This window comes from Zootoca vivipara, chromosome 9 (assembly GCF_963506605.1).
Source record: "Zootoca vivipara chromosome 9, rZooViv1.1, whole genome shotgun sequence".
Classification (NCBI taxonomy): Eukaryota; Metazoa; Chordata; class Lepidosauria; order Squamata; family Lacertidae; genus Zootoca; species Zootoca vivipara.
Genome location: NC_083284.1, coordinates 40,132,594 through 40,145,692, shown reverse-complemented (window position 1 = coordinate 40,145,692; position 13,099 = coordinate 40,132,594). Strand labels below are relative to the sequence as shown.

The window sequence follows — 13,099 nt, the reverse complement described above, 5'->3', positions numbered from 1 at the left end:
CTGAGTTCTTTGTTTCAGCAGTTGAGTGAACAAGTAACTGTTCCTAAATCTGGTCACAGAGTTACCGTAATCCTTCAAATTATAATTAAACGGAGTATCTATCCAAGAAGGCACATAAGAAATGGTGTGAATTCAGGCAATAATTTACCAAGTGGCAATTTTATAATCATCGGGTAAGCCAGCAGAAATTCACTATTTCTCTCTTTCTGCAGATATCTGGACATGCAGTAGATTTCTCACCATCCCTTTGGCAAGATACTGCTGACAAACAGCTTACCGCATGTCAAGTTATAATTTGGTACATGGCCATCTGTATCCAACCATCACCACCAGATGTTAAACAAGCAGCAAAAAGGCAAAACATCTGAGAGCTCCTAACAGAGGGCAGCTAAAAGCTGCATTTTTCTCACATCTGGCACCCATTTATATTTCCTGTTGGTTTTTGTCACGAAGAAGTTGAAAAAGGGGATTTTACAAGTTCATCTTAATACCCATACTTCCTTTCCTAGCATGACCAACTAGTAGTGAACTATTTATATTGTAAGCGCTTACCCTATATAGATACTTATGGCAGCCATTTGGAAGTATAATAACTATGCTTCTACATACTGTTCACAGGCCATGGGATTCAGTTGTGAATATTGTTAGTGGATCATCATGAACAAAAGTCACCAGTTTTAAAAAATATTTTAAATTTACTGAAAAACCTGCATGTGGAATCAACATTATTTTGACATAGGACAGGTAACTATATATTTTTGTGTATGAACTTTTTGACAAGTGAAATGATTCCCCAGTGATATAATAATAATAATAATAATAATAATAATAATAATAATAATAATAATAATAATCTATATTATTATTATATATTATATCTATATTATTACTATATAATAACCCTGCCCATCTGACTGGGTTTCCCCAGCCACTCTGGGCAGCTTCCAACAAAATACTAACAATACAATAAAACATCAAACATTCAAACTTCCCTAAATATTCCACAACGGTGCAAGGACAAAACAAAATACTACAATACAATAAAACAAAATACTAACAATACAATAAAACATCAAACATTCAAACTTCCCTAAATATTCCACAACGGTGCAAGGACTTGATTTAGGGATGCAAAAGCACCAATATTTGGATTAAAAGATATCAGAGTACCAATGAAATATCTCCCAATTAACCCTGCAAACCACACACACACACCCAGCACAAGAACAGATCACAGCATCATTTTGGATACATCATGTTCTGTATGCCTATGCGTCTTAGTTTACTTTTCAAATTCAAATTTCAGGTAAATATCAATTTGAGACTGATATCCTTATGTGGTTACACCTTAAGTTACACTTCACCTTTTGTTATTTAACTTGCAAATGGACTTGAGGATAATTTTGCTGCAGCTGTTCAACTTAGTCATATGAAATTGACAAAAGAACAAGACAGTGCATAACTGAAAGAAAGATAACTATGAAAAGAGTTAAATAAACCACTTGTATATAAAAAAAACCCTGAACAATTAACAGGACTTTGAAAACACAAGAAATCAAGTTATAGCTTTAGAAGTTGTCCAAGGGACTTGAGTAAGACATGTAGACTTTCATATTTAGGGCTGCTTTCACTTTTCTCTTTTCATTTTTTTTTTAATATAGTGAAATTTTAGCAGGAGGACTTATTATGGAGATACTCTAGTCCCCTCCCCCCCCCACATCTGTAGTTGCAAGAGTCAAACAGGAAAATGCCTATGAGTAAGATAAAAACTGAAGATACTGCAACCAAGCCACAACAGAGGAAATATATATTCTCTTTACCAGCCTTTCTACAGTTCTGTTGCACAGAATTTTATAGTACCTTTAGCTGCCTGGCTCCAACTGGAGGATTATGGTCTGTGTCTGTATCAAGCTTAAAAACTGTATTGTTCTACAGATTATTTCCGTAAGCGGTAAGGCTGCAGTATAGTTATGGTTTTGGTTAGATATGATTAATGTAATTAAAGACACATCTAGCTTTGACCTTTTGAGCATTTTGCTGGGTTTTGTAATTTTATGTTTTCAAGCAAGATATGAAATTGATAACAAGTTTCCTTGTAACTGCCAGGGTAGGGTTAGCATCTGCATCAAAATCAGGTGACTAGTTAAGATTTTTGGAAAAGCACAAAACATATTGTTAACATAAAGTTGTGGGAAAGAAGACAAAAAACAAATAGCTTCGGGGGGTGGCGGCTTTGTTTTTGTGGTCAGAACGCATATTTTGAATTACTGCATTATTAAGGTTTCAGTGGAGTTAATATTATACTATGTTTTGTTTACGCTTTGGATGTCTTTCATCTCCTTGCTCTTAAGGAAGCACATATATTACAGTACTAGTATTTATCATTTCACAAAGCACACTGCAAATCAAGAATCTGAATTGTTTATTTTTCACAATAACAGAGCCAGATAAGTTACAGTTGGGTGATTAAAGCTGAAAGACATTTGACTGGTCCAAGGCCACAGCAGATGGTCAATGGGAGAGGTGAGACTTGTTGAGGGTTTTCAGGATTAGATGCCATTTTCTCAATAACAGCTAAAATGTTGCATTTCAAGACATGCAAAGATGGGTGTATCAAGTGTGGTGTAGTGGTTAAGAGCAGTAGACTCGTAATCGCGTCTCCGCTCCTCCACATGCAGCTGCTGGGTGACCTTGGGCTAGTGACACTTCTCTGAAGTCTCTAAGCCCCACTCACCTCACAGAGTGTTGTTGTGGAGGAGGAAGGGAAAGGAGAATGTTAGCTGTTTTGAGACTCCTTCGGGTAGTGAGCGGGATATCAAATCTAAACTCTTCTTCTTAAGAACAAAGACTGTATTTATTTATTTTAACGAGAAAGATCCCTGATGGCTGATTGCCTTGTGGTGGCAGACTTCCCCCATTCATTCAGTCCTCTCTATATTTTGCCCTGTTGTTGTTGCCATCACAAAGTCCACTGGGTTCATATACTAGGGCTGCAAAGAGGGGATAATATTGGGAAATGTGCGTACACATCAACACTCTGTCCACATGCGGATGCCTGGGAGCTGTGTATGCACATGTCTAACCAGAACCTCTTTCCACAGATCTAGCATGTGAAACCCAGCCAGCTAAGTAGCATCAATGGAAGAAATGCAGGGGGGCTGACCCAGATGAGGTGCAGGTAAAGGCAGCTGCCAGGTAACCAGTGCAGGTGGTGCTGTTTGCCGTGGGATTGTGAATGAATGAATGAATGAATGAGAAGCAGGAACTTGAGGAAGATGCCACAGCTGTGTAGCAACTGTTTATTTCAAGTCTTGTAGAAAGGCCATCAACGAGTAACACAATATTACAATGACTGAAACTGCAGTCATGGTGGGTGAGAGGATAATTTCCAGCACTTGTGTTATTTCGCACTATTGTCAGTGAATTGTGATTGCTACATTTTACTAATTGACTGCCTCTTCTGCTTATCCCAGGAAAATATTGTTACTGGCCACCCCAAACTCTGCCAAGTGGTCTTAGCACTCAATCAGGGTTTGGGTTTCCTTTGGAGAAAATGAGGCACAGCAGTGTCTGCAGTGTCTTTAGGAAGTATGGTTTATTCGCACATACTGTATATATACCTGAAGTGTATGAAGAGTGAGTTCACAGCATTCACATCTAAAGGGGCTTGTCCTTCTCAGTTGTGCAGCCTTGGATTCAGAGGCATCCCAAGTGCCATCCCCATGTCTCTCTGTAAGAGCCAGCCAGCATGGCTCATGCCCTTCAGCCCCCATGGAGTTCTCCCCACTTCCTCCTTCTTTTCCCCAGCAGCACTGGGTTTTCAAAATTGCTCAGTGATCCTAGACCATAGCTTAGGAAAACTGACTAAACCATCAAGAGATTAACTGCATTGCCTGTTCTTTGTGCATATCTAGTGCACTGCATGAAATGAATATAGCTGTTCATTCATATCTTCCCCCAAAACTTTTAATTACAGATGTAATTTATTTCACCGCCTTATTTATTTCCAGGATAAAACATGGTTTCCAGTTTCTCTCTCTCACCCACGTTTTTGGCCTAGGCCACAACACTTTCTGACATAATGCAGCCAGCAAAATGGACATTATAGCATCTACCTTAATAATAGACTTCATTATAATTGGCTCTCATTTTGCATTGCAGGAGGTTGGACTAGTTGACATTTGGGGTCCCTTCCAAGTCTGCAATTCTATGATTCTATGAGATAAAATTACTGGGTCACAGAGTGAAAGCAAATATATATTTTCAATGTATTTTCAGATTTTATTAACCAAAATACTAATGATGGTAAAAGAAAAAGAAACTTCAGAATGAAAACAAAATCTCTTGAACAATTTTAAATTACTTGCCATTCTTACTAAACCTTTCTAATTGATGTAGTCAAAGTCTTCAGGAATGCCAAATGTTTTGTCAATTTTGCTCTCTTCAAATGCAAACTTCCGTTTGGCCCAAGATTTTGCTGCAAAGATATTATCTGTGGACAGAATAGGGGTGGGGGCAAAAACATTAAATAAAATGGTTTTTGTTTTCAAGAAATAAAGTTTTTAGAATGGAGAGTTCATTCCATAATTTCAATCATCAGGGATTTCTGTTTTATTTTTTAAAAGAAGGCCCACTGCCAGTTTGAAACAGCAGGGCCACTCTACACATTACCATTCCATGCCAAGGTCTTCCTCAAAGTGATTTTTCTGCTTTTCTGTTGCAACACCTAACACTGGTTACCATGAACTTGTCTGTATGTTACCCATAGAGATTCTTCACCAGTCTCAAACCTCCAACATGACATCTGATGGGAGGAAACTCTCCACAACAGGAGTTGTCAAGTGGTAACTTGTATCAGATCTTGCAACAGAACTGGGAAAATTATAAGGAAGGTGATCAGGGCACATTAGTAGTCAACACATATCCAGTTCTTAAAACAGCATTGCTTGCAAACACTCAAAGAGCAGCTCAACAAAAAACAAACAAAAAAAGGAGATTTGTTATTTTTATCCTGCCCTTCAGCATTGCTGCTCTGAAGGTGGTTTAAAAAGGTCTATGAAAATAAACAAAGAGTTGATGCCTGCCTAAGCTTTCCTGGCAAGGACATTCCAGAAAGTGGAATGGCCATTCTCCAAGAGCCACCTGCCTAACTTCTGATGGTGGGGGCAGCTGGAGAAGGGCTTTGGAAGATAATCATAAAAAGATAACTTTAAGGCAATCCATCATATTTAGTTATATTTTGCACCTTCTGTGATGCATGTTCAATAGATCAATTTAGTGAGTGGAATTTGCATGTTTTATTTTCTACTGGACTTTATCAGGGTAAAGAAGTGATGCAGCTGAATCCTAGACAAACATCAATTGCTTTAGACTTGATAACAAGCTGTCATGAGAAGCAGTTGTGAAGTGCAAAAATTCCATTTATATGGTACCGTTGATCCCCATAAACGTGGATATCTGGTGAAAATGAATAGGAAGAGCTTGCTGTAATCTAAGATTTGCTGTGGAATCAAATTTAAAAGGCACAATTGTGTCCTCCAGGCTCACCTGCATCAGTCTTTTACCGGCTGAAAGTCAAGCACTTTGCTAGTTTGCAGAGAAAGAAAGCCCCCCGTTATAGGCTGTGCAGAAATGAAATGCAAGGAACAAATTCTCCTACTGTGCACGTTATCTGCAGACTGGGTTTGCTTAACATATACAGTGGTTTGAAATGAACAAAAATGATGATGATATGTGGCTATGACTCCAGTTGTTAAGAACACATGAGATAAATTTATAATAATGCATTCATGAGGAGTAGCATTCATGTGCAGTATTTTCCTGAGCAATGGCAAACACAACCAGTAAAATAATATTTTATTAATTGTATAGCAACTCTGGTAAGAGCTAACAAATTGCAAGTTTTATGAATGATTGCTTCTTCTCTTGAGTTTATTTTTCCTCAAGAAAGGGACAGGGATGTTGCTAAGGAATGCAAATGCAGACACACCAGTCCATCTGTTGGCTGCTTCCTTAGCTACTTTATTTGCTTGACCTGGAAAAAAAGGAAACAACAGGAAATCAATACAAGCAATTCCTAGTCATGTAATGCTTTAAAGGGGTTAAAATGGCATTTTAAAGTAGTTTTGTGAACAATTCTTATTTTGCAACAGCTTGAAAATGTTTTACTTTTGAACTTATTATTCCACCAAACCCTTCAAATAAGATTAACACAATTATATCAAACCGAATCAGCATGCTAAATATGTGGTTTCTACAAGTACGCTAAAAAATGCCACATAGCAACTTTGGAACTGCAATCTGCTATCACGCACCAGAAATGGCTCCGCACACAGGTTGGGGAAAATTGGGCTCAATAAGATTGGGATCTAACTGTTCACATCCTCTTGCAATTCTGTTGACCACATCCCCACCTGCTTGCTCAATTTGCTTTTAGGACCACATATTTGTGGCCCTCAACACATCCTATTCCAGAATCTTGGCACCTGACTTTTGTGGTGCATCACTAGAAATGTCTGCATCATCTCTCTTGATACAGCCAAAGAAAATTATACGGTTTTAAAAAGGAAATAATCCATGTGGTTTCTCTCTCTCTCTCTCTCTCTCTCTCTCTCTCTCTCTCTCACACACACACACACACACACACACACACACCACACATTCACACAAAAAGAAAACATGGACAAATTAGAGATTCTTTCACCTCCTGGTGAAATTTCTCTTTCTTTCTTTTTAAGTGATTGGAGTGACCTTGCTCATGGGCCACTTCACATGTTCTTTTAAATCATCTTCCTTACTCATGAGGGCAATTTCTTCAAGTGACCATCATTATATGGGAACCAGTCGCTATCAACATCAAGCACTGCAACTTTCATAACTGAAGAACCTGCCTCCTAGACTGAGGTTTGTAAGTCTCATGCTGACACACTAGCCTACTTGTACAAACAGACAACTTGTGGAAGTAAGGCAAGCACTCCAAGGAATGTACAAGACAGTAGTTTAAATATGTACCCAAATAATCCTTTTAAAATAGTCTTAAGATCAGTCCACAAACACTGTGAAGCGGGATGGTGGTGGGGAACTGTATACAAAGCAAACAACTCTCTCTCAGATCTTTCAGCTTTTCCCCTTTGGAGTGTATACAGACGCAGACTCAGATTCCCATACTGAAAGCCTGAAAGAGCTGTCATGCTTCTCACACCCACACACACCCCTCTGTCTTGCCAGTGCTTGCCTCTATTATTTATTGGCACTGGTCAATGCACAGCCAACAGCTTGTCTCTAGGGACGCTGAGAAATTAAAGCAACATAAAATATTTCATTGTTATGATGTTTGCACTGTAGGCAAGACTTACTCAACTTGCAAAATGAGCTGCCGTCAAACACACGAGGAAGGCTAATAATGTACATTTTCTGAGTCTAAGTACTGTTCTCAGCCCGGTTCACAAGGTACGTGCATTTTTTATTTCTTAAAAAAACACAATGGAAATGGAAATGGAAATGGGCCTCTGCCCTTTTGTGTTTTCTGTGACATAGAAATAGGAAGTTTAGATTATCTTTCTACAATTTTTTAATTTTAATTTTTTAATAAATAAATAAGTAAATAAATAAAATAAGCCCAATATAAAGAGCATAAGAAAATACTGTTTTAGCAGGTTGAAAGCAACATAAGGTTGCACTCATCAAACTTTTTGTTTCAAAACATTGGTTTTGTTCCCAAACATTTTCTTTTGAATCAGCTCCCCCCCACACACTTGTTTTAAGTTTTCAGAGAGGGCATAAAATAAGCATACTTTCAAATGATGCTGCAAAACATTAAAAAGTCTCCCAGTAAGCCTTTATTTTCAATGTGATTATTAGATAACAAGGTGGTACAGTGTAGGTCCACAACTGAATTCGACAAAGAGTATAATTATGCACTGCAACTGTCTTTAGGGACATGCGGCATCTACAAAGACAATACTTTACCCCAAGTATTTCACACGGAGGTTTTTGGTGCACGCCAAACTGTGCTTTAATAGGAAAAAATATTGAATGATTTCATGACTCTCTGGTCTAAATAAGGTTCTAAGAGCCACTGGAGTTTTAACTATGTTTACCTAGTTGCCATCTTACAAGTGTGGAGACATGGAAAGTATCAAACCTTTTCACATACTGCTGCCAAAACAGTGACATCTCTTTGTAGTCTTCACTCCCTATATTTTACACAAGCTCTCTCCCCTCCTTACACACCATTGTCTTATATGCATCACTTTTCTCCCTATGCCTGGAAGAACATTTTTCATTCCCAACAGCCGCTTTTCATTGGGCTTAAGCTCCATCCTGGTCTTGTCTGTAAACCAGATGTGGCTAAGCCTTGGTCCTCCAAATGTTGCTAGACTAGAACTCCTATCACCCTCCTACTCAGGGGTGCCCAAACTTTTTTCAAAGAGGGCCAGATTTGATGAAGTGAGGGCCGACCAAAGTTGTTGAGCTTTCTTTTTACAATTTTACCCAGAGGTTGTTGAGCTTTTTGTAGGACCACAGGTCATATACTGCCATGGAAGCCGGATTAAATTGACCAGCAAGCTGGATTAGGCCCCCAAAACAGACTTTGGACATGCTTAAACTAACTAAAGGGACCCCTGACCATTAGGTCCAGTCGTGACCGACTCTGGGGTTGCGCGCTCATCTCGCATTATTGGCCGAGGGAGCCGGCGTATAGCTTCCAGGTCATGTGGCCAGCATGACAAAGCCACTTCTGGCGAACCAGAGCAGCACACGGAAACACCGTTTACCTTCCCACTGTAGCAGTTCCTATTTATCTACTTGCATTTTGACGTGCTTTCGAACTGCTAGGTTGGCAGGAGCTGGGACCGAGCAATGGGAGCTCACCCCGTCACAGGGATTCGAACCGCCGACCTTCTGATCAGCAAGCCCTAGGCTCAGTGGTTTAACCCACAGCGCCACCTGGAAATTCTGGGATTGGACTGGGATAATTGCTGTGAGCAAAGCAGTAAGCAATTTGCAATATCTAAGAATTTGGAGTAAGATAATGTTTCAAACGATTTGTAGAGTTGATGTAAAAGATCAGAAGAAAATATTGGGGAAAGTTCAATAATCAACAGTTATAAACAATGATAGAACTCTTAATCCTCAGTAACCTTATTACCCCGCGTTGAGGATTTGGCAGCCTGGGTTTTTGCATCGTCCTACTAAAACCAAGCATCATTTGAATTTTCAGCAAAAGTATCTGCAAACAATACTGGCCCTTTCATCTTTTAAGGCAACTTGACAAGATGTAAAATGAAACCTTTTAGAAAACAGGAACCTCAAGTTCTTGACCCTGAAAAAAGCATCAAGTATGTTCAGATAGAAAGAGTATCTAAATTTACAAAACAAGAAGTGGCTAGAGCCAGTGTAAGCTATCAGGTTTCAAATATCTACCAGCAAGCAGGATTTCTGGATTTCTTTTGGCCAGCAATGGTCCAATCTCCTAGGAGACTTTCAAATTAGTTACTGTTAAAATAGCACATATTAACTCACATTTTTACTCTGATATTCCTGAGCAATTACTTCAGCGACACTCGCAAAGGCTGGAATGACTGTATTCCAGCACCATTTGAAATCAGAGTAGAAGCTCTAAAATTGTAGCTGTACAGTTCTCCTACTGAATCATGCTTTGCACTTAAATAGCGAGATGATTACAGTAAAAAGCAAAGAATGTTCTGCAAATCATGAGAAACATAACCTACTCTACAGGCCATCACTAACTACTGAAACAGATAAATTACTACAGCAATTCTAGAGCAGAACATTTTTCACTTTCAGTTACTTATACATTTACTCAATATATGCCCACTTGACTGCTTCAATCTGAGGAACTGGCATTGTTACAAGTGCCACATAATACTTGTTCCACACTTGGAATATTTTCTCTTTTTTTAGCTTGGCAGCACCTACACTTTGGAAAACTTTGCCTATTGACATCAGACAGGCACCCTGGCTGCACAATTTTTGGTTTCTACTAAAAAAAAATATATTGTGCAGACAAACCTATCCAGACAAGTAGAAGTTAGCATGTGTTTTAATTGTTTTTAGCTTAAGAGCTAGTATTCAATTATATTCTGATTCTTTAAGGATACATTTGTCTTTTATTGACAATTTCAGGGTGTGCCTTTTTTTGTAAACTACTTTGATGTTCTATTTACAGTAATACATTTTGTTAAATAAAAAATAAAGATGTAAAATGTGTTTCCTTGACAGCGTTCTTCAGATCCACTGAAATTACTGAACCTAAGTTAGTCATATACATCAACTTTAACAGGTCCAACTTGGAGTAGAGCTAGCACAGGCTACCACTCCCAAATAAGGGAGAGCTCTTTCAAGACTCCACAGACGCTTGAGACATACTCTGCTTAAGAAGGAATCAACTTTCTATGCCAATCCGCAGTGAGGCCTGTTTGCACACATTCGGATAGTTACAACAGTACAGGATTTTGTAATCTGGGGTCTTAAGTGCCTGCAGTTTATTTCTGTTATATATTAGGCTACATACATCTTATATTACTCAAATGTGATGTTAACTCTATCCTTTTGGTAGCTGGGTGAAGCACAAAGTCTCTTAAATATCAAAGCTATGTTAAAATAAAGAAATGACTAAATTCTGCATCAGGGTCAAATTCTGTTACAGGAAAAAGAAATAGGCAGACCATGCCAATATATGCAAATATGTTTTGCATCATTCTACAATGGCATGAAAACAACAAACTGAAAAGACCTACTCTGACTACTAACACGTCACTAAACATGCACATAACTTTATCTTTACACAGGAAATAGGTAAAGGTAAAGGGACCTCTGACCGTTAGTTCCAGTCGCGGTCAACTCTGGGGTTGTGGCGCTCATCTTGCTTTACTGGCCGAGGGAGCTGGCGTACAGCTTCTGGGTCATGTGGCTAGCATGACTAAGCCGCTTCTGGCGAACCAGAGCAGTGCATGGAAAGGCCATTTACCTTCCCGCCGGAAGCTATTTATCTACTTGCACTTTGGCGTGCTTTCGAACTGCTAGGTTGGCAGGAGCAGGGTCTGAGCAACGGGAGCTCACCCCATCACAGGGATTTAAACCGCCGACCTTCCGATCAGCAAGCCCTAGGCTCTGTGGTTTAGACCACAATGCCACCTGCGAAATAGGAACCTTTAAAAATAAAAAACCACTATTTTTGGATGCTAAATTCTTTGACAATGACAAGTGCAGTCATAAATCATGCAATGGCTAGATCAGGGATGTGGAACGTGTGGCCCTCCAGATGTTGTTGGACTACAACCCCCATCATTCCTGACAAGACCAGGAAAGACCTTTCTTCCTGCCCTCCTCCATTTTAGGGATGACCAAGAGGCAAAGCCAACTTATGCTCTCTGTCCAGTTGTTCTGCTCTCCATACAACAGAAAAATCTGAGAGGCGGCTACGTGAAGACGACTGGGAACTGCAGTGGTGGGGGAAGAGGCTCAAACTGCAAACAGCAGATTTTCAGCCCATCTTCTAGTGCTGACTGTGGAGCTGAGTTATGAGCAAAAAGCTCTTTTAATTCAAGAGAGAGAAAGAAACCCCAAATAGGTCAATGGTGTGTGGGCAGTACAACTAAGCCTAGCGTATGGTTGTAGACAATGTATTTGTGTGGAGTTGACAGAAGTCTTTTGTTACATAGTCCTGACAAACCCTATCAGACACTTTCGGGAGAGACAGTACTTCTGTACTGATGAGATTTGACAGTCTGACCTTTCCATAAGGGACATGGGAAGCCTGCATTGATGGGACTTGACAGATTTCTTTAATTTTTTTTAATAAAAAAAAAACAGTTCACAAAGATCTAATGCTTTAACAATGCAGCCCCACAAAGGCACAGCTAGCAGAGTAGTCTTTAATATGCCCTGTTCTTAAGTGTAAAGGCAGATGCGACATTGTTTTATACACTTCCTTAGCTTTACAGAAGGACTCTACATATGTTGGGTCAAAGGCAATGCATAATTAATGTGCACAATGACATTTGTTCAAGGATTTAACTAAGACACAGTCGCAACAGAGATCCTCCAAAATCTGCATTGCACAAAAAACTTTATCGCACTGCAGAAGCGGAAGCAGCCCTCACACAAAAGGGCAGCCCAATTTACTCACAAGCTGGATCAATGCAGGAGGTACATTTTAAATGGTCAACTCATGGGCTTTGTGTCTGTCCAGAAGATCACACCATGGATATTTTGTCTGTATCATACCATGCTGGCAGGAAGGATGTGTGTATCAGCATTCCCTCCATTTATGATGTTCATTTTCGAACCTCGATACTTATGTAGCCAAAACAGCAGCACCAACATGCAACAGGGTGGCATCAACATCCTCATGAGAATCGAGAGGTTTGCAGAAGTAATAATAATAATAATGTATTTTAAAAAACAGCTTTAATTTTTTTGAAAAAGCTAAGAGTGTGAAAGTGTACACGAGTAATCTCCAGCGTGGGGGCAGAAAGAGAATGCAGATAACTATCCCTCTTCAAATGATGAGGCTTTCCTGCTCCGAGCAACCGTACTACTTTGAAGATGCAGATTCTATCACCTGACAGCCAACCTGATCTTTATTTTCAAGGTCTTCCAAGTGTTCCTATTCAGGAACACCAGCTGCCTTTTTTCTGATAAGGGAGAATTTTGTAGCCCCTCACGCTGCAACAAGTTGTTCCTGGGCCCCACTTGTTTATCCAAATACAGAAGCATCTGTGTATAACCATTACCACCTTCCTGCTATGAGGAAATTTAAACCTCCAGACCAGGGTTTCCCAAACTGTGGGCCACAAGCTTCATTCAGGTGGTCCACAGCATGCCTGTGGATGTTGAAGATGGGAGACAGCATATGCATTGCCCTGAATATTCATATTGATTTCTAATTGTATTTCTATTGCTTCTTTTAGTTTTTTATATTGTATTACATTTCAATTCTGTGGAATTACAATTGCTACAGCAGGCAGAAAAATTGTTATATGGTTCGCTAAGACCCTCAGCAATTTTCATGTGGTCCACGGGGGGGGGGGGAATGTTTGGGCCACTAATCTAAACAAGCAAAGGCAAAATA

At 39.4% G+C, this 13,099-nt stretch overlaps 1 protein-coding gene across 1 annotated transcript in view; it reads right to left on the bottom strand.

Moving 5' to 3' along the window:
• Positions 1-922: 922 nt before the first annotated feature.
• MND1 (meiotic nuclear divisions 1) overlaps positions 923-13,099 on the bottom strand; it is a 40,520-nt gene continuing 28,343 nt past the window's right edge. Inside the window, exons 7-8 of the mRNA XM_035113364.2 lie at positions 5,990-6,034; positions 923-4,492 (exon numbers count right to left, since the gene is read on the bottom strand). Of these exons, the coding sequence (XP_034969255.1) occupies positions 4,386-4,492; positions 5,990-6,034 (152 nt within the window). The 3' untranslated portion in view covers positions 923-4,385. The remainder of the gene's footprint in view (positions 4,493-5,989; positions 6,035-13,099) is intronic.